Source organism: Nipponia nippon, unplaced genomic scaffold (assembly GCF_047370975.1).
Source record: "Nipponia nippon isolate SJK-2023a ecotype South Korea unplaced genomic scaffold, ASM4737097v1 scaffold_2, whole genome shotgun sequence".
NCBI lineage: Eukaryota > Metazoa > Chordata > Aves > Pelecaniformes > Threskiornithidae > Nipponia > Nipponia nippon.
The window spans coordinates 48,880,834-48,902,759 of NW_028262336.1; the positions used below are offsets into that span (position 1 = coordinate 48,880,834).

The 21,926-nt window shown below is 36.0% G+C and overlaps 1 protein-coding gene across 2 annotated transcripts in view; it reads right to left on the minus strand.

The window, feature by feature from the left end:
- Nucleotides 1–8,813: 8,813 nt before the first annotated feature.
- The window catches only part of MOSPD2 (motile sperm domain containing 2), a 37,454-nt gene continuing 24,341 nt past the window's right edge, over nucleotides 8,814–21,926 (minus strand). For both annotated transcript variants that reach the window (XM_087758633.1, XM_087758634.1), the window contains 7 exons: nucleotides 21,729–21,899; nucleotides 18,867–18,979; nucleotides 15,047–15,143; nucleotides 14,133–14,229; nucleotides 13,366–13,495; nucleotides 11,411–11,513; nucleotides 8,814–10,913 (listed from right to left, as the gene is read on the minus strand). In XM_087758633.1, coding sequence (XP_087614759.1) covers nucleotides 10,767–10,913; nucleotides 11,411–11,513; nucleotides 13,366–13,495; nucleotides 14,133–14,229; nucleotides 15,047–15,143; nucleotides 18,867–18,979; nucleotides 21,729–21,899 — 858 coding nt within the window. In that variant the 3' untranslated portion in view covers nucleotides 8,814–10,766. The remainder of the gene's footprint in view (nucleotides 10,914–11,410; nucleotides 11,514–13,365; nucleotides 13,496–14,132; nucleotides 14,230–15,046; nucleotides 15,144–18,866; nucleotides 18,980–21,728; nucleotides 21,900–21,926) is intronic.

The window sequence follows — 21,926 nt, forward strand, 5'->3', positions numbered from 1 at the left end:
CCTGCCGCTGGGCCTCGCTGTCAGGGCTTCCTGGAGGGCACAGCTCCGCGGGCCATGCAGGGGGTGGCTCGGGGGCTGATGGACCTTCCCCTTCAAGGATGTGGTGAAAGCTGGCTGCTTTCTAACTCTTTGAAACAAGGGATTTGTAACTCTGCGTTGGCTATAGATTGCAAAGTTCAGGCAAAGCCACTCTGAACGTGTTTTGAGCCTCCTTTTCTCCCACGGTCTGGAAGACATCTGTTTGAACATTTTATTATTATTTTTACTAGTAGAAAGTACCCTTTTTTTGGCTTAGCACATGTTCATCAGTCATTGTTACTATATGAGAAACTATTTTTTTCATTTCACAGTTGTTTAAATTTACATTTCACAGTTTAGTCCCAAGCCACAGATCCACTGTCAAAGCCAAATACACAAGAGCAACAGTCAGTTGGAGTAGTGCCGGTACAATTAGAAGTAGAACTGGTGGACTTACAATAATTATACAAAATACAAGATGGCCAACACAACACTGGTTTGGAGAAAAATTTCCTATGCTGCCAGACTGCCTCCGGTACCAAACCTGAAAAGCACCCAGCTTGGCTGTGTTTGGTTTTGTGAGTGCCTGGATATCAGCTGTCTCCATGCTCTGGTCTGGGGAAAAATAACATGTGCAGGTGAAGCAGCCACTACCTCAAGCTGAGAAATAGCTGCAGCAACAAGAAACGAAGCACAGATCAGAGCGGATGAGGTTGGCAGACTTGCAAGAAAGTCATCGGAGAACATAAAATCGCAAGCATCTAGAATGGCCGCTGTGCTGCTGGAACTGACAACAAATAGGAAATGGAATCATGTTTCATTTGAGATTTGGGATAACTGCATAATTTCACTTAATATCAGTGCTTCCTTGTAGGAGAAAGAACTTACGGTACCGCCACAGGGAATGTATTCAAGTCTAAGTGCCCTGACATCCCTCTCCCGCACCCTTTCAGAGTGCGCTGAGCAAAACAAGGACGGAAAGGTTCCGTTCCTCCAGACAGCCACCTGCAGTCTGCCCTCAGGAAGGCGGATGCACTGCAGTCATATTTGAAACACCTATCCTAAAGAGTCTGGTGTTACAAATTGAGTTAGAATTTTATTTTCTTCAGAGGTTTGTCTGTGCATCTCTCCCATTCCTGATGATTCATAAGCAGTAACCTAATGCAAAAGACAAGAACACTTCATTAGCAAAAGACTGCAATCCTGTTTTGCTAAAGCATGACTCAGATCTAGAAAACTCTACCAAAGAAACAGATGCTTTGGTAAGCAGATGTACGGTTCCCTGAATTTCAGTTGTGGGAATACTTCAAAAAGACACTTCGGAAATTTATTTCCTTCTGGTAGAGTTCATTGTAACCTAGCCATGAGGTTTTCACCCAAGAGATAGGATCTAATCCAACTGGAATATGACTGTGTTTTTCCTTTATTCTTTGCAAGTTCAGATGCACTTAAAAAGAGAAGTTAAGAGGACCTGATCCACAATGTTGGGCGCTGCAATGCGTGGAAAAGAAATCTGGCCACCATTCAAACAGCAGAGATGATGCTGGGAATATTGTCACCAAAACATATAAGACCATTTGGCCTGATACTCTTAATTCTACTTGCAAAATTCAAAATGGTGTCAATCTGCAATACATCCTAGAGTGACGGGGAGCTGAGGACTGAGAACACATTTGCTGAGGAATGGGACACGATCAGCTAGCAACTGCCAAACTAGAAGGCTTCACTTTAGCCAGATAGTGTTTTGAAACGCCCAGGTCTGCTGACAAATCAGAAGATTGCACATTACATTGCAAGGCAGACAGTCCTGCTACAAATCTTGCGTGTTTCTTCTGTGCTGATGGGTCAGTATATGATTGGGTACAACCTGCATGTTGAGATGTGGAAATCAGACTTGGAAAATAAAGTGGGGATGATCAAGCCTAAATGGGAGGGGAAAAAAAATCTTGTTCTTACTCCCAGCTGACTCACTGCTGTCTTTCTCTGCTCCAGCTTGCTTGGAAGAGTTTTGATTACGTGACTTTCCAATTCCACATTTCTACTGCTAAATTATATACAGCCCAGAAAATAGATGTTGCAAGGTCCTCCCTTCCCCAGCGGTATGAGCTGTAAGGCAAGAATCCTTGCACGCTATCAGAGCCACTAGCATGCTGCTACATCAAAGCAATGAGAGCATGTGAAGATAATGTAAATTGTGCTATATTTATACAGTCCAGTTAAAAAGAACAGCAGCAGACCTTCATAAAATTCTCTTTCCCTTGCCCTTCTTTTAGAGAAGAGCCTATGGGGTCCCAAAGATTCTGCCTCTTATAAGGCCCTTACAGCTGGAATTGCTGCTTTGTCTATATTAATCCCTCTTATTGTTATTTCTTCATCCCACTTATTGTTCAAAATAGGTGCTGGAAGGTGCATTTTTGCAGCAAAGTCGGTAATATGTATTGACATCCTAAAACCTCTCCTTCTTTGGTAACCATAGGAGTTGTCAAAATTCTAACACTTTAATTAACTGAATTTATTAGCCCTCTACAGCAGTCATCCATATTGGAGTGTTAACAGGAATTATGTATTTGCTTTGAAAAATTTTTCTGGTGTTAACATTCCTTTGCAATGCTGATGCAAAATTCAACCTTTTAAAGTGTTCCTGAAGACCTGAACTCTGTTTCTTAAAATACTTTGGAAATACTATATAAGATACAAACAAAAATTTTAATATGTATTACATTACAATCAAACTGCAAAGAAACTAATTTGGAAAGTCCTTTAAAGTATAAGTACAGCATGTCACAAAACAATAAAGTGCTTTTTAATTGTATGCAGCTTCCCACTGCTCTTGTCATCTGAGCAATACTACAGCAAATATCCTTGTTTCAACACCATGAGAAGTGATCATTGAAAGTTTTTGCTTTCATTCATATAAAAAAGTCAAACACTGCAACGTATGTCAAAACAAATGAATACCACCTGAAATGCAGTCTCTGTCATGCCACGTACTGTAGTTTCTCAGCTCTATGCAAGAGTAACTCACTTTGGTGGAGCACAGAAGCACATGAGAAGACACCACATCATGCGTTATCCTCTCCGACTCATCCGTTCAAGGAAAGAAACTACTTCTGAGTCATAAATATTGGTTTTTTTAATCACAGAGAGGAAAGCTTCTATTTTCTCTACCAATTTGTCCTAGCTCTATTTTGATCCATGAGTAGATTAAAATAAGTAAATCTGCCTGGTCTAAAAGTTGGCAAACTGTTTTGATGCTTAATTTCATGTTGTTTTTTTGGTTTCTTTCGGTTTTCAACAGATCAGAGTCATTATAGCTGGAGTTGCAAATGTGATCATTTTGGACCTTGGTTTTGCCCATGTTTAATGGCAATATGACCAACCTATTCTGCAGAACTTCTTTTATGATAAATATATGAAAAGACAGTAAAGTGCTCAAATACTACAAAGAGAGTACTGAAGATAAACAGGGATAGAGCTGAGGAGACATTACAGAATGAGCAAGTTCGTTCTCGTCTGTGAATCTCCTGCAAACGTATTTTCAATTACAGTAAATAATTCTAAGGAGAATTTTAAAAAGGAGGTGTACTCCTGTGTTCTAATGTTCCATATCTGCAAGCTTTGTCATCCATTGGGCCAGACTGCTATAAGACAGCATCTATGTGACTATGGAACTCCATATTTATTTCCAAAGTGAAATGGCTAACGGAAGGTAAATCTCACTGAAAATGGATGGAGCACAAAATCTACTTGCCTACCCTGGTTTTTCAATGGGCAGCTTAGAGCAGCCAAAAACGAGATACAGCTCCTTCCTTGGCTACCTCACCTTTTATTTATCATGTAATACTTCTCAAGGTTTCCAGCAGATGCATGTGCCCAAAGTAGTGAAAAGAATTAAATACTCTTCCTCTGATACTTTTGCAATTTCTCCTTAATCTGGAAACTTGCTGGAGTAAGTGGATGCTCTCTCTGAAGATTCTCAGAACAGAGTGACTGTACTGGTTCCCCATATGCCACATCCACATACCAGTACACAACAGCCAGCATAGGAATATTGGAGTGTACTTTCAAAATGAGCTGGAAAAAAATGACTTAATATCTACTCCAAACTCCAACATGCATCCAATGTGAGGGTAGGAAGAAGCATCATGTCAATCACAATGTCTGCTAGAACAGCAGTATCTGGGATTACATATACATCAACACATATTTGTTCAGGATTGTATTTAAAAATTGCAACGGACTAACATGAATGAGCATTGCTTTTCTGAGGTTTCCCACCAAATTCCAGACTGGACTGAGAACCCATGTTTATACATCCTTTTTGCAGAACAAAGCCCATCAAACTGTGAACCCAAGAAAAAAATTCTACTTTCCTTTAGAAAGCACTACAAAATGTTTTTGTGAATCATCACCATCAGCTGCAAGTTTAAATTTCGAAAAAATTATAAGAAAAAGGAAAATATGGTAAATGCTACTTGCACACAGGAAAATGCACTTGAGGGCATGGGGATTATAGTAATTCAGATGCCAGTAGGTTAAGCGTCAATCTGTAAGTGTTGGTTGTACCAGATTAATGAAGCATCTGTGGTGTTTGCCCAGATTTGCTTTTCCTTTCAGCAATTTATCAATTGTAACATTCTAGAAAATAAAAGCTTAACAAATTCTGTTTACACTTCTTTTTCACACTACAGTTGTCATCTATATTTATTTAAATGACGTTCCTCATTTCTGACATTTTCCCTAGGGCTTGAAGAGCAGGTGTTCAGATGTAGCTTCAATCTGTCAAAAATGAAACTGGCAAGGATTTTAACAGATACAGGGCCGAGGAAATACAAGAAAGTTGTAATTTTGAATAATTAAACACCACACAGGATTTGTTAGACTACATCATCATTATCCAAAGGATAGCTTAATTCAGATTTCATCATAAACACAAAATGGGATGGTGGTCATGGTGGGACTGATACTGGAGACTTTGATTTGAGTTCTCATGTCCAAAGCATTTCTTTGCAAATCTAAGGAAACCACATTGGCTCTGGACCAAAACCTATCAAGATTGCTTTTGTTCCCTCTCCTGGGCCCAAAATGAGGGGAACACTTGCTCTAGAGCCACCACTTAGCCCGCTGTGGGAAGAGCACATCATTATGTAGCATTGCTGTACCTTGCCCTCCTGACTTTCTGGCTAAAACTGATATGTGGGGTGAATCTTTATCACTTACTTTCTCATCAAGCAGCAACGCCAGTTTATTGTGTGGCTACTTCACAGTATACACACATGTATTGGAATAACATGAGTAGATGTAGCCTGTTATTTGTAGTTGGGTCTGTAACAGCAAGTACATACTCAACTATCTGTTCCTTCCGGTATGTTCCAACAGGTCAAGTCTTTTGCTCCTCAGTCAAGTAAGTCTGTGCTGACATATTTATTTCAAGAGCAAGGTCTGATCAAGACTAAAGAAAAAAGAGGTACAGTGACTTAATGTTTTTGAAAAACGAAAAAAAAATCCGTTTATACTTTCAAGGAAATCACTGCTTCTTGCCAGCTGAATCACCATCAAGTGTTGGCATATCTCATGGGCTCATCAAGATGAACAAAACATGTAATTTACCGTCCTTCTAAGAAGATATTTTTAACAGGAAGCAAAACCTCCAAAAATATTTTGTGAAAAAGCTCCAAGTGACAGAAATGAATACATTCTACTGCTGACCAAAGAAAATGGAAGATAAACAGAAGTTACAAACATGTATTTCATATTCACGTTTTCCTAAATTTCAACCAACTCCAATACAGTGCTAATATAGCACAACCGATATTAAGAGAATTAAAAAAGAACAGAGAAAGTATTACTAACAGATCGAGAGACCCTGAACTGGCATAAGGAAGAACGTAGCAGTCCTTTGGGTGGGCCACTCCTATACGTTGGGCTATGGTGAAGACTACAATGACTGGCAACTGATAAATAGTTTTCTTTTTTCCTAAAGGGCTTTATGTTTGGACTTCATTATTAACTTCAGCGATACCATCAGAATGAATTGCCTACTGCAATCTGAAAAAACAAGTGCTATTAGCTGCAATCATACAGCAATAATTGAGCACTCTTCAGCTGTTAGCCCAGTGCTTCTTTCAGTGTTTAGGAAAACAGAAGTGACTTAGAGCATGCCAAGTAGGTAGGTAGGTTGATGTACCAGTCTTGCAAATGAAGCAAACCAGAGGCTGATACCTACTGGCAATAATCTGTTAGCTGCTTACTCTTTGCTCATACAACTCGGGGATTTCAGTGCTTCTACTCAGAAGTAGCAAAGCAATCTGTACAATTGTACAGATCTACTAGGAAACTACCTAAATCGGTCTCAGCCAAGACCAGCACGTGGAACTTCACTCACCTCCTCTACCAAGAAGGAAAACCCCTCACCACTGCCACGCTTCTGGAGAGATGGATTTTTTGCACTTTATTTTTCAAGTTGGGTCTATGTGTACTACTGTAGACATTCACTATAAAAGTGGCAAAAGCATGAATAGTGAGGTCCAAAATGAAAAGTGGGACTGAAACGACTGAGAAAACTGAAAACGGGAGGTTACGCTTCTCACCAGCTGCAGGAAACACAGAGCCAGGAGCTGCTGATGCTGAAGTGTGCCCAAGAAATAGGCATACTGAAAAGCATTGCTAATTTGAATATTAACTTACAATCACTTACCTCTGCTAACACATTCGTAATGGAAATGTAGCGACTGCCATAGTACCAAGTCAGCAATTCCTCAGTGAACTCTCTTCCAGGAAACTGGGAACAATAAGCCACGCACTTCAGAAACAGACTTAAGTTAACCTCAGACAAGAGCACTCCACTTGCTCTTCCTGGCTAATTGAACTGATTAGCTCTTCCTAAAGTAATACACATACTGTAAATACAGACATCTTGTGTCTCAGATGCAACACCCTATGGAACTACTACAAGATCTAAACCAGTGAATTCTTACAGCCAGCTGTGGTGCATTTTGCAGAACAGAGCTGTTTCGTCAATTTTCAAATTTGTTCTATGATTCTGACTGAATGTCCACTTTCACAATAAAGCCATAGAAAAAGAAAGAACTAACACTGTCCTTTGTTAACAGAACAGCATTCATACCCTTATGCTGCCAGTCCAACTACACAGAACGTATGAGGATCCCCAAGACAGCGCAGTGACTTAAAATGCTCTCTACAAAACCCCATACAGTCAACGACTGCCATATACATCAGCATCTGGAAGCAGGGACAAATGTTTGAGAGAACTTGAACACAGACATTAGAGACAACTCAGTTACAGCAGGGACTCACTGATGAAATAGAAAGGCAACCAAAAACCCCTGTTCCTGGCCCTGCTGTCCCTCCTCTTTTTTTCTTTTACAAAATGACTAACATATATTATGCTTGTCTGTGTCTATTTTTCTAAAGAAGGGGGAGAATTATTTGATATGTTAAAATATTATAATCAATAATTTTTTTTTCAAAATTAGCCTACTCCAATGCGTTTCTTCCTCAAGATACTTAGTTTTTGAATCTAATTAAAAAACATCAATATGACTGTGTCCTTATACAAAAATTCCTGTTTTCACTATTAAAAAAAAATACTTCCCGTGTAAAATAAACTCTTGATTCTCTTTTGATACCTCTTTGAGCATTCAAATACACTGTAACATTAAACCACTAATTTTAGGGTGAACAACATCAGTGCCAATGTAAATGGTGTCACTGGAACACCACCTATTCCTATGGTTCAGAGCTATCCCACAGTAAGACTGTGGAAGTAGAGAAGAGATGACGAACTAAGCACTATCTATGAAATCTTAAATTCAATCTTTTCCTTAAAGTAAAAAACTGAGCCTAAGAATAGGGCACAAAAATTGCTCGCTAGGAAAAGAGGATGTGCTCTTTTGGAGCACAAATTGCTAATTTTTAGGATTATAGTCATTGCTGTCTCTTAATTGTCTGTAGAAGCCAAGATTAACTGCTAATCTATAATGAAAGGAAAAATAAACTTCAGATCTTGATAGTTTATGTAATCAAATACTATTTTGTGAATTGTCTAAGCTCCCAAATGCCCCACCTTTATAAAACTGAGTTTCATGTACAGTGAAAAAAAAAAAGAATTGAAAACAATCTTTTGTCTAGTCTCTTGATTTTGGGTATCGTGTGAAATCACGTCACAGCTGTGCACTCTGTAACTTCAGCGTGTGTCAGACACAAAACCTTCCAAAATGGACTGGTGGAAATGTGTGCATCCAAGGGCAGGCAAACAAAACCTGAAACTACTAACAACTGAGGACTGGAAAAATACTGATGGGTCACCACGTTTTGGGATGGTAGAAACAATGAAGTTCTTACAGAAGAAAAATACAAAGTAGACTACTGTCAATTTCTATTTAAGAAAAAATGCTATGACTTCTTTTTTTTTTGCTTATATATACTTTTCCATTTACTGTGTGATGTTTAAACAATAGTTTTACATATATATATATAAATATTTATATATATTTGTATTGTATGGATTTGCATTATTTGTGCCATGGTAGTGTTTACATGCCAATATCATGTGCTATTTTATTATGTTAGGCAGTCTGTCTAAGAATTCATGATCATCTATTTTACATTGGTCTGACAAGTATCATCACAACGTCTATTATACAACAGACTATGGGCCATTACCGTATTGACCCCTCCTTCATATTAAGCATCTGGAGACTAACAAGAGAACAAAAAAAAAAAACAACTCAGGAGATGTAGCTATTTTTAAAAAGACTAAACGTTCAAGACTACATATTTCCTTATATTTATTTTGTAACTGTATTTTTCTAAAACATACTAAAATAGAAAAGATGTTCATCTGATTCATCATACAAAGAAAATACCAACATAGTAATAAAATACTGAAAATATATGAAAGCACCCAAACATTAAAATATTCATTTTGGCAAAGACTCTAAGAATATATTTCTTGCAATTTTACAGTAAAGTGCTATTCAATCCACTCAAATTAAGGAATCGGCATTTTAATAGCATGGTTATTATCATTTTAAGGTTACAAATTACTTTGTTACCTTTCTCAACAAGACAACAACTCATTTTGTCAGAAGCAAAGCATTTGAGTTGCATGCACATGAAAATAACCTAAATAACAGCCTCATAGTAAGCAGTGAACAATATAAGTTACCAACTCATTAAGAAAATACAGAGAAGCAAACTGAACAGAAAGGAGATTAGTGAAAAAATTAAGAAAATGTAGATGTGGTAAAACATTGTATAAATTAAGAAAGGACAGAAGACTGCGCACCCAACAGTTCTGTAGACTTGCCTTTTACATGGTGATTTTTTTAATAATCATATCAAACGATATTCTGCTTTATTAGTTAATCAGTTTACTAATGCATTTTTTAAACTGCCCTTTTGTATTTCCTAGAAAAGATATTACATCTGCAACTCACTGGAGAGATACTGTAAGCAAAAAGACAGAAGCAGAGTATGACCTTTATTTTTCCTCATTAATCTCTTCTTACCTACTGAAGTCAACAGACAAAACTAAATAACCTGTTACAAAGCCAATTTGTAGCAAAAATTAATTCTAGTAAAGAAATTATTTTAAATTTTTAGACCTCATCAAAAGTGAAAATTTTAAATGTATGAAAGATACCATGAGTCTCCTTTTAAGCATTTATCATTTTAATATACATATTTACAGCAATGGGTGCAGAGAATCCTTGTTACCGTAACTTCTCACTAGCTTCATACACCATTTCTACAACAGTTTCTGAGAAATGGCAGATATAACACTTTTATGTTGCCGTCAACAATATTTAATCTTCCTCACTTGACTTGCTTTTTTCATAAATTCATCTGTAATTTAAGCGTATTGCACATCTCAGAATAAGTTCTTACACTGACTACGTATTAGCCTTTTTATGAACCAATAATAGGTCATCAAAAGTCAACTCTCATGCTCCTTCTGCAATTTGACTAAAAATTGCTTCAAAAAAAAAAAAAGGAAAGAATAGGAATAGTGTCTCATCATGATTATTTCATTACTGTCTTTGGAATCAAACAAGGGTTATATTCCTGGTCAATATGGCTGTGTATATGTTATTTGGCAGGAAATATTTACAATAACTTTGCATTCTAAAAAAGCACAAAAATAAGGAATTTAACCAATGAAAGCAATGAGCCTGAATTACCAAAATAACTACTACTAACAAATATCTTCCTTTATATGTGCATATACACAGATTATATAAAAAAATCTGCCTGTACTACATAATTTCTGTTAATTTTCCTGAATGAACAACTTAACCTTTAGAATACACTTAAGTTGACTGCTTGCACCTTCCATGAGAGTAATTCAGGATGTAAGAATGAATAGAATGAAAAGAAATAAAATATTGTATTTAAAGTAGTTGAATAGAGGAAAAAAAAAATAGGCAGTTTTAAATTACGTTGTTGTATTTGGTTTCCTTCTTCCAGTTCAGTAGTATTTATTGAGTTGTACAGTGAAAATAGGTCCTAGCTCTAACGTCTTCCTCATGCACTGTTCTAAGTGTCAACCTTCAGTAATTTCCTTTGCCGGTCATTCTTTTCTTCTTTTTTTCAGCAAATTATATCATTGTTCATGGTTGTGGGCTCACAAACCTCCTTTTGGCAGTTCCAGAATCCGAGCACAGCAATCTGTTCCACTCCAACCAATCAACGTAGGCAGCACATCCAGTGCAAAGCAATTCTTTTTAGCTTCTCTGGGTATACGTCAGGTAGAAGCAGAAGGCAACAACAGTAACTGATAGCAATGATAAAACAACTGACAACTGCTGGAACCAGAGGCAGCGATCAATCTGCTCTTGAAGTCTTTTATTAATTTGCAGTAAACGAGTTAGCTGAAAATAGAAATAGTTTCATTAAATTAGAATTACTGCACATGAAAGTACTTGTTAATTTAGAGCTACTGAGCCAATAACTATAAGCAGAGTAAAAAAAAAAAAAAAAAAGACAAGACTTCTATTAGTGATCCCTTTTCTATCACTACATACTTCAGGAATCTTTTCCACTAAAGCAGCTTTGAATCTTAAGAGTTACGGATAGCCTATATTGCCTATATCATGCAGGCGACATCTTTACACTAGGAAGCAAAAGATACCACTGAGGCTCATTGATACCCCAGATCTGTAACACATACAAGAAGAATGAGCAAACTGCATTACAAACAATATTTTATTAAACCATTACCATTCAACAAAATAATTAAATCACTACCAGTGAGCTTTTCAAATAGTACAATTTATGAAGTATCAAAGAGGTTTAGTACAAATTCTTTTTATCTCTATCTCATTTTATAATTTTGTTCAATATTCTGCACAAAGGCATACATTATTACCTGTATATGTAAATCTTCATTGGTTTTTGCTGGAATATTAAATGTGTTCTCTTTTAATGTCAGAGAAGAAGGCTTACTACTTTCTACGACATGACACCTGAGCCTGTGAAAGGGGAAAAAAAATATGCACCAAAAATCATAAATTTAATGTAACGTTGTATAATTAATAGTAAACTGTCCATCTAACAGTTATTATATGCACTTTATCATCTGTTCTGGTTGATTGATTTTCTAAATGACTACTAGAATCACAGAATCATAGAATCATTTAGGTTGGAAGGGACCTTTAAAGGTCACCTAGTCCAATCCCCCTGCAATGAGCAGGGACTATTGCAATGATAGTCCGAAAAGGCTTCCTCAGTCCATGAATTACATTTTGACAGCTTTTGATATAGAAAGCAAGATCAAAATTATCTGCAAGCTCAGTTAAAATATATCTTCATCATTTTACCTTCATGGCACAGGATCCACGGGATTATTCAGTCAAATACTTACTACCAGAGGTGCAACAATTTATTGAACAGCAAACAAAATCTAAAGGTTTTCTTTCCATTTTAAACCTTAGCAACAACATTTTTCATGGAGTCCACCTCTTCCACAGTTGAATATGCAGGAACAGAATTTCAAGCCACAATTGAAGGTAGTGGAATCCTATGCAATTTATAAAATACAGCAGAAGTTCCTCTGATATCATGCAAGTCAATTAGTGTGGGAATGAATTTATTTGCTAAAGACATGGTTAAATTGAGGCTGTGGCATTTTTCTATTTTAAGGAAAGAGAAATGCTAAAACTTCTCTGGCAAGACAAAACAAAAAAAAGGGACAAATAGGTGTAATAAAATCTAAGTAGATTCCTCAGATAAAGCACTTACACGTATAATATTAAAGAGATAATAATTACATTCTCCACTACTTTTAATGTAGGTTTAATAAAAAGTAAAGGTCAGTTTTGTATTGATCCGTAACATACATATGTTGCACACTTTGCAGGTGATAAATTTAATGTAATCAAATAATCTCTCCCTATTGTTTCAGGGTCTGTCTTAAAAAAATTCCAACATTTATGCAAGGAAGCTTAAGGTCACTCACATGATGTAGACTTTGTTTAATAGGGAATTAATGGATAAGCATTTGAAGCAAAGATAGAGCAAGACTTAGGCATCAAGTCTCAAAAATACTTTTTCCATGTTAATTTTGGTCATGTGGGGCTAAAGGCAGCTCCAAAAGAAAAGAGAGAAAGAACAATCTAAAGTAAAAATACAGTCAAATTACTTTGTTTTAAAGATGAAACAGCACCTTGATATCATGACTTTAAGAATTCTGGATGAAACAGAACTACAATGAACTTTTCCTAGAAATGTACAGTGATACAATTAGATGTGAACAGATGAGAGAGAAGAGTAATGGGCATCTTTAAAAGACTGTATGGGGAAAAGTATTTTCCTAGTGGTATTTTTTCACCATTAAATATGGAAAAACACACATATGAATGTGTGATATGTTTTACAGAAATTTTCTACAAAACTATGATTTCCGTAGCAGAAAGGGAATATTTTTTAATATTCTCTAGAAAACAGTTTTGCATTTGGTATGTCTTCTTTCCTTGCTTGTTTCTTTTTAGAAAACTCAAGTGGCACATTCTTATTTAAAAAAAAATAAATTCTACCGTCTATGTGTATTGTCACAGCCATTCATATTTTTTCCACTTAAGTCTTAATCAGCACAAGAACAACAACAATAAAAAGAAAAGCGTATGTAGAACACCATGACATTTTATGCATTAAAACCACCTCTAATCAGTTAAAACAGAGTGAAAGCCTCAGCAGTATACTTCAGTCAGTAAGCATACAATTGGGTTTGGAGAATCCTTCACTGATTGTGAAATGCAAGTGCTATAAATCAGCTAAACACTAATGGCTAAAAAATCCCCTATCAACAGAAAACCATACGCTCACCTATGTTCCATCACTTTGGTCCTAGGCACTTCTTTCCAAAACTGAGTCAGTTCTGGTACACCTGCTCCAGAAGACTGGTCCATTTCTGCTGCCATTATAAGGAAACGATCCTGCAGAGAAGCTGCAAAACCTGCCCTCAAAGAAAAAAAAAAAAAAACAAAACCAAAAGTGTGCTTTTTTAAGACATTACAAAGTATATAGAAGCATTTTTGAAAAAAAGTTTTAAAATGAGAGCTTGTTCATTACAGGACACCAGACTCTGACTTATTGGAAATAAAAACAATGAAATCATTCTCTTAAGCTCAACAATTTTGATTACAATTTTCCCAAAATTCTGCAGTTTCATTTTAACAGAACTAGTTTCACCCGAACAATTCAAGGGCAACCCAGAATTTTGTAAAGAATGCATTCTCCAGCAAATTCATCTGTCCTTGCAACAATTTAGGAAACTGATTTACTGCAGATAAACTTCCACTGTAATAGAGCACAACTGAGACAGCTGCCACTCTGACTTTTTTTTGTTTTTTTAAGACAAGAAATGGAATGGGCTACAGACAACAGTTGCGTATGCCTAAGTGAAGTAGTAAATCAGTACGGGCAGTTACTCAAATGCTGTCTGACATCCATGTTTTTTTACAAACAGTAACACTCTCATACAACAGTCAAGTTGACATGGGTGTCATTCAGCCTTACACCCCAGCAAGCACATACAAAGGTTAGTATCTTGTTCAGATTTCTTAAAAATTCTATTGTAAGATTTTACTAACCACCATGAAGAGAGACTATTATATCCAGTGATGTGCCAGGTTCACAGCTGCTGTTACTGGGTTTAACTCTGTATTTTTCAGGAGCAGTTGTTCTCACCTATGAACAAAAAATACCAAGCAAGCCTATAGTAAATGCATGCACAAACTATGATTGTTTCATAACCTCTCTCATTCTGTAGTAACTAAAATCCCCAAAAGCTTACATATTAAGACATGGTAATACATACAGTCTTTAAAATCCTTTATTTTGTAGGAGTAATCAGACACTGGTATTTAATTTTTTCCTCTCTCTCAACCACTTCTATCCTTTCTTTTCTGGCATATGCTATTTTTCTCTCTTATAAACATACATAAAAAGAGCCAAGAATATCAAATGGACTATCTGTTAAAATTCTTAATATGAAAGCATGAAAACTTCAGTTACTTGTGTGTGCAGAGAACACAAAAGATGCGGTAGAAAACCAAATCAAGATGCAAGCCAACTCAGTATTTCTGAAGCAAACATAACTGTATTCTTTCCTTTGACGGTGACGTTTACAGATGGAGCTGCATCATTTTGGAGCATTACTAACTCGTTCCCTGCCAAGATTTAAAAAGGAGAAAAATTCTAAAGAGATCACTTTTCAACGGTCAAGCCTTTCTTTTTTGGGAAGTATTAGACTCTCACTAAAGAACTAATCATCCCCATAGCTCTTTTTCAGACAGTGCACCAAAGATTTGTATTACTGATTATCCCCTTTGGGGTTGTACATAATAGGCACAAATTCAGCTAGAAGAGTTATCTGATCTCCTTCAAACATCACAACAAAAATTTAGACTGAAAAGTGGGTTTAATAGAATTTCTTCCTCCTTACCAAAACAAGAAAAAGTTACACATTTAGTAAAGTAAAACAGACCACACATAAAATACTTACCTTAAAAGCCACTACGTTTTTAGTGACATTTGTGAGAACTATCAAACATTTTTTTTCTCCAGTTTCTTTGGAGCCAAAATATAGTTCTTCTGCTGGGCTAGTAAAAAATAAAAAAAAAAAAAGTAGCTTATTCAAATTATCTTTACAACATATCATAGAAAAAACCTGAACACACCTACAAGAAAATAAAATACTTTCAAGCCTACAGCTACAATCACTATAAAGTTTTTTATCAAAAAAGCTGTGAAAACAAAATGCAGAAATTTTGTAGTGAAGCTCAGGGTTGATTCATGACCACAAGTGGACCTAGCTGCCTCAGCTCATTACTGCCCTTGATTTCTTCCATCTGGAAGAGTGTGACCATCTGCAACAGCAGGAATAGCCAACAGATATATACGGTCACTTCAGCCACTGCATCTTAGAGCAGGTATGCTAAGGGAAAGCATCATTAATTTTAATTTATGCTAATATTAAGGAGTATAAGGTGTCACAAACAGGGAGTAATTTCCACCTTGCACATCTGTCCTTGTAATGGGTATAGCGCACACAAAAGAGGAGCAGGCAGATATCTGTGAGTGGCAATTATTTCAATCACTACAGCTAAATTCACTTGTACTTATGAGTCAGTCTTCACGTACTTTTGGTGACACATGCATAAATAAAGTTATTGCTTGTTTTTAATGTTCTTGTGCAATTAGGAGAGTCATGCATGAAATCTTTTAAACCACATCAAACTAACACAACTCATTTTGGAATAAGCATTCAAATGAACTAGGCAAAAAGTAGGGCATGCTCATATACTACAAGTTGAGAGGAAACTCAAGTAACAACTGAAAACCTGTTTTCTTTCAATGTCGCATTAGGAGTACACAAAGAACTGCCATACTATGCAGTACTACAGAACTGCATATCCTTTTGACAGGAAGCCTTTTTCAAAAAAGGTGTTACTTTTTTTTTTTCCCCTTCTCCCCTTTTTAAAATGCCAATTTCATGTTCGTTTCACCTCCTCCTCAAAAGACCTCCTTTTTACAGTACCAATCCTTCTTTCTTCTCTCACTTAAACAAACCAGTGTATTAGCTGAGAAGAAAAATCCTTGGTGCTGTAGGGCAAGCCCAAATGCCCGTGCTAGACAAGGAGTCCAATGGTGACTGTGTGTGGGGGTGCCATGTTCACAATGCATTAGACAGTTCACATGGTATGAAATATTTTTCTTTTTGGTGAGGAAGAAGGAAGTGTGCTGAGTGAGGCAGGATGCAAGAGAGTGATAGGTTTAATACAGATTAATAGGGTAACTGTATCCCCTTCTCCTCTCAGTTTGCTTTCGTGTTCCCAAATTCTCAACTTAAATAACTAATAACAGTAGGGAAAGGAAAGATTGTAGCTACAAAGTATTCCGGTTATCTTAATACTCTACTAGTGCAGCTGTGTATTACAGCAATTGCAAGGTAAATCATGAGGCAGGAAAGCATTAACTAGCATCAAAACAAGCCACAAAAAGAGCTCAAGGAAGAGAGCCTTCCACCAGAGCCTGATCTTTCTTGTTCCACCACCAACTGTGGCTATTAACAGAAAGGAAAGGAGAGGAAAAAAAAAAAAAAGAAATGGGGGCTTGGTGGCCACTGCTGTATACCTGCTGTCTGTGAAATGAACCAGTTCCATAGTGTTGGGGATGGATAGTGTGTAGTTGTTGGCAGGGTGGGGTATTTTATTTTAAATGAATACCCAAGCTTTTTATTTTTTACAGAAACACTACCTTCTTTACTCTGATGTGTGTGGGGTAACCATTTCAACTTGTATTGGAAATTGTCATCTCAAAATACACCGCAACATGAGCTAGTCTTCTGCCAGACAGTGCAAGTAAACTGCTGCTTTTTATCTTACCAAATATATTCATTTTTTGAGGAGGAAGGCCAATAAAGACCAGTCTTTCATAGTAAGGTATGCAAGGCAAATACAATCATGGTCTAAACTAGGAAGAGACAGATGACTAGTGAGTGTGCCTACAAATACAACAAACAGAAGAGCATGAATACCCAGCTTTGGTCATACACCAGAGCCAACAAGTACTAAGCAGCGATAGGTAAGGAATACCCCTGGGGGTGTCCAAGGAGGCCTCACCAGGCCTTCTGCAGCAGCAGTCAGAGGGGCACAGAGAGGCTGCTGGTTCTTGGTGATTGCATGGTGCCAGAGCTGCTCTGCCTCAGCTGCCCTGTCAGGCTCTGCGCTGCTCCCTTCACAGAGCAACACCGGTATCAGCAAGGATATAAGCTAATCATGCTGGCAGAGCGCATAGTCTCCGAGATATGTGCCTGTGACTAGTTATAAATGGCACTATATTTTATTAGTTCAATAAATTTCAGTTCAGTGTCCTGAGAAAGATTCCAGGGAAATAAAAACTAGTTCTAGCTTCTACAGAGTCAGATTACTAATAAAGAGCAACAGCTGTGCAAACTCTCAAGAGTTTCCTTAAAACAAACAAACAAACAACAAAAAAACCAAACAAACAGCCAGCGAGGACAATGGAGACACCAGTATTTTATTTTCCATGACAGCAAGACTGCAAGTACTAGCACCTCTACACTTGAGTAAGTTCACTCTTTCATGTAACTTACATGAACTCCAACACTTCTATTTCAACATCAGAACTTGAAATATTTTAAGAGGGAAAAAAAAAAAAAGGTACAGTTTGGGGAGCAGGGGTTGAGCATTGTTTTTGTTTCTTTGGTTGTTGTGTTTTTTCTTGGGTTTGGTTTGGTTTGTGTGATTGGGGTTTTTTTTGTTTGTTTGTGCATTTGTTTTTTCTTTAAGAAGTAAGTGGAAGAACACAGCAGCTTGTCATAGGGACAGAAAATTTTAAACATTCTTTTAAAATCACAATTCTGTAGTCTATACCTTTGTCCTGCCATACAAGAAACTAAGTCTATATAAAGGAGGTTTTTGCACAAAGGACTATAAAGATAATTTTCATTTCAAAACCAGGAAAATTTGACACATACAAAAATATTTTATGCTAATGAGCATGTCATTATTCAAATTCATTCCAAGACTAATTCAGTACAGCACTTACAAAATTAGCTAAGGAATTACCTATAAATTAGATATTTTCTTCATTCATCTAATAGCAAACTGGAAGTGAAAATAAAAGTTAACATCTAAATCAATTTCTAAACAAGCATCTTAACCTGAAAGGCAGTGAAAAGAAAAAGTGATATTGGCTAATCGATTTTTTTCCCCCTAGTTTAATGATAAGAAGCAGATTCACTGCAAGATGTAAGCATCTTGGATGACAAAATCTTCTGAGCAGATATGCCATTTATACAGAGCACTTCCCATGCAAAATAAATTGGACCCATTCATTAAGTTTAATTGCGGCAAACTACTGGTGTAGATATATTTACACCATCTTAAGTTAAAAGAATTCAAGCAATATTTAACAGTGAAAGCTGTCTTAAAAAACAATGCGTTTACTCTTAAGCCAATGCAATCAAACCACGGCTCTCATTACAAATAAGCAGAGGTTTAACTAAATCCAACGATAGACATCTTCTCAATATAAATGAAACCATGAAATGCTTCTACAGTTCTATGAAACGAACACCTACTAATTAGTATAAAAAGCATGCCAATGGTGACACCAAAAGATTCACTAAAAACATGTAAAACCAGAAAAATTCTGAGCTTTGTAAAAATCATTCTTAAAAGGATGTTTATATCTTGTTTTCCTCTAAGTCTAAAAAAATAGTTTATTTTGAAAACCAACTAGTTCAGTACTCAAGTGTCCAATTCACATTTAAAAAAATTAAGGAAAATTATTATTACCTGATATGTAATAAAGGTCCTTTAAAAGTGGTTAATGCTTTCTTTGCATTTTTTGGTTTGATCTCTGTTTTGTCAGTTTCCTCTGATTTGGAAATTTGTTCTATAGAATTCATCTGAGTAAAAATGATAGTTATAATGATTAACTTAGAAACCTGGGTTACACACATTACAGAATCATGTCAGTATTTCAAAGAACATGAGGAGTCTTATTTCAATGATTTATACATTACAGTTACATAATGTATTAAACATGCATGAGAGAAAACGTCTGCCTTGTTTTCTCCCGTGTATTTTCCTGATGCCCAAGTTGGTTATTTTTGAAAAATCCAGACACGTTAGGTTATAGTCCTTCAAATATTTAAGATTATAAAGCACTGATGTTATTCTTCCACTGCAAAACTTCTCAATTAAAACAGACACCCCAATACAATCACTGCAACACTGAACAGAAAACAACACACAATTTGCCACTTTACTGTATTGCAGAGATACTAAACATATCTTCACTGCTTTTAGATGAATTCTGAAGTATTGGAGAGCTTAAAAGGAATAATGCTAACTGAATTGGTGCATCCAAAACTGCAGATATCTTAGGTTCTGAGGGTTTTCCTCTATTACATTAAGAAAATACACGTCAGCAGGCCTGGATATCTTATTAGAAAAACCAAAAGAACTCTCAGATTAAGTGGAAAATGGGACAAGGCAGGGAGGAAAATACAGAAGACTGAAAGAATTAGTGACATCATGACTCAAGATCAGCTAGCTGAACAGTTTGCTTAGCCTTGTTTTTATTCCACTTAAAATACAGAGAGAAGACATGAAAAGAATTCAGTTTATGTAAATTTGAAGTATGGGAATGAAAGGAATACAAAATATCATAGAAAATAGGTTTTATAAAAAGAAACCACACAGGAATGATTTTTTCTTTTTTTTTTTTTTTAGAATTACAGTTAGAGTAAAAGGTTGGTGTGTAAATACACTGTACTAGTTATGTGTTGGGCTTTATTTTACATAAATTGAATTAAAATCACCAGAGAAAAATATTACTACAGCACACATTAAAGATGGAGGCACCTACAGGACAGGCACTTAGTAACCAAGTTTATCACTCATGGCTCCCTCTACTCTGTGGAAAGAAATAGGCCCTTCCATGGCATAAGAGAAGGCATACATATGTAAAATAAAGCAGATGAATTCTTAGTTATGACAAGAGTCTGCATATGAAGACTGGTAGTGCAGTAAATAATGAAGACAATGATATCTCACAGATCATTTGAAATCTGTTAGTTTGGAAGCTGGCCTTATTAAAAAATATTTGAATATTTAGACATAGTCAAGTAATAAATAAACAACTTAGAAATAAGAAATGCCAACCATTCCGAGACAATAAGAGAGTATTTCTGAAAAAAACATTTTGGAAAAGAACATAACATTGAAGTGGCAAACAATGGCGTACTTGCTGTGGAAGAAATAGTATTATTCTTAAATATGTGAACAGAAGAATAGCGAGTTGAAGCAAAACAATAATCTACTTTTTACAGAAACAGTACCAACAACAAGATATGGTCTGAAGTTTTAAAAGTATGTTAAAAGTTAATGCCTTAAATATGCCTTTAATTCAATTAATAGATGATGATCATAAATGTCAATCTTAGTTCATCGAAAAGATTGAGTAGCAGCTTGATTACACTGTACAAAAGAGAAAATACCACAAACCAAATTATTATTTAAGAGTGGAAAAAAGTAAAAATAATACTTTAAGTAGAAAGCTGAAGTCAGCCAAGCAAATTAAAAACAAACACACACTAAGGCTATTAAGTACCAAAGCCAACTCAGACACTGAACGGGAATTCTCCACACTTCCATATCTGAGAATCAGAGCTTGGAAGATGTGCTACAACCAAAACAAGCTACTGAGTCTAGTGGTCAGGAAGTCACCATGGTCATGTAAAGCTTCCTTTTGACCTTAAGGTCAGTGAAACTATCTTTTTTTGAATAGCTGGCCAAGTTGCAAAGAACAGCTGGACTACTTAAAGTGAGCTGTGCGTTTCAAATTATTCTGACAACAACTTAAAACAGTAAATGAAAGTGTAATATTATTCAATTCCATTAAAGAGAAGTTTTACTATTCATATTCCAAAATTAGTTATGGCACTGAAGTGGTGAATTTCAGATTTTTCCTACTGTTTTCAAGAGCAATATCCCCACTGACTATCATTGCATATTCCTAAATATCACTGCATATGCACTTGTGTAAAACAATGCCTTTATATTTCAGGATAAAAAACACTGCAGAAAGATTATATTGTAAAACAGGACTGATGGATTAGGAATACGATTTCTCCAGAGACTAAATGAAAACTCGTATATGTTGAGATTTTATCAATAATTTAAGAAAACAAATTACCTTCCAATAAAGTATAAGTATTTAATTGTTAATGTTTCCTCACGTACATACTGACTTAAGCATCTGAGAAAACTAGATGTATTTTAAGATGTACACCACTAAATATCCCAAGATTAAAAATAAACCAACTAGAAAGACATAACCTTTGAAAACAAAACACAGAAACCTTTTGAATTTTACTGTACCATTCACTATATTCCAGAGATATACTAAATATTCAGTACACATTTTACTCATTCAGAAGCATGAAACTGGTCTCAGACTAAGAAGGAAGGCTGAAACTGGAAGCATAATTTTCAGTTTTACTGGGTTCTTTTGTCAAACTAGAGGGGAGAAAAAAATTAAAAAAGTCAACACACAAAGTAAGAGCCTGACAAGAAACAAAAATTACATGCCACCTGTCCCACTTTGTAACCATTTAACTAGTCTTGCCTCAACCTTCAGAGTTAGAGTACCTTTTTCTGGTTCAAGTTTTGTTCTTCATTCAGCTCCCCAGTCTCCTTGGTGTCTGCATCTATCTCTTCTTTACTTTCATGCTCATCTTCACTTGTAATCGGTCCATTTTCACATAAAGGAGTTTGAAAATCATCATCAACCAATGGAGGATAACTGTACTTGAAAGAATCCTAAAACATCAGATTTTTAAAGGACCA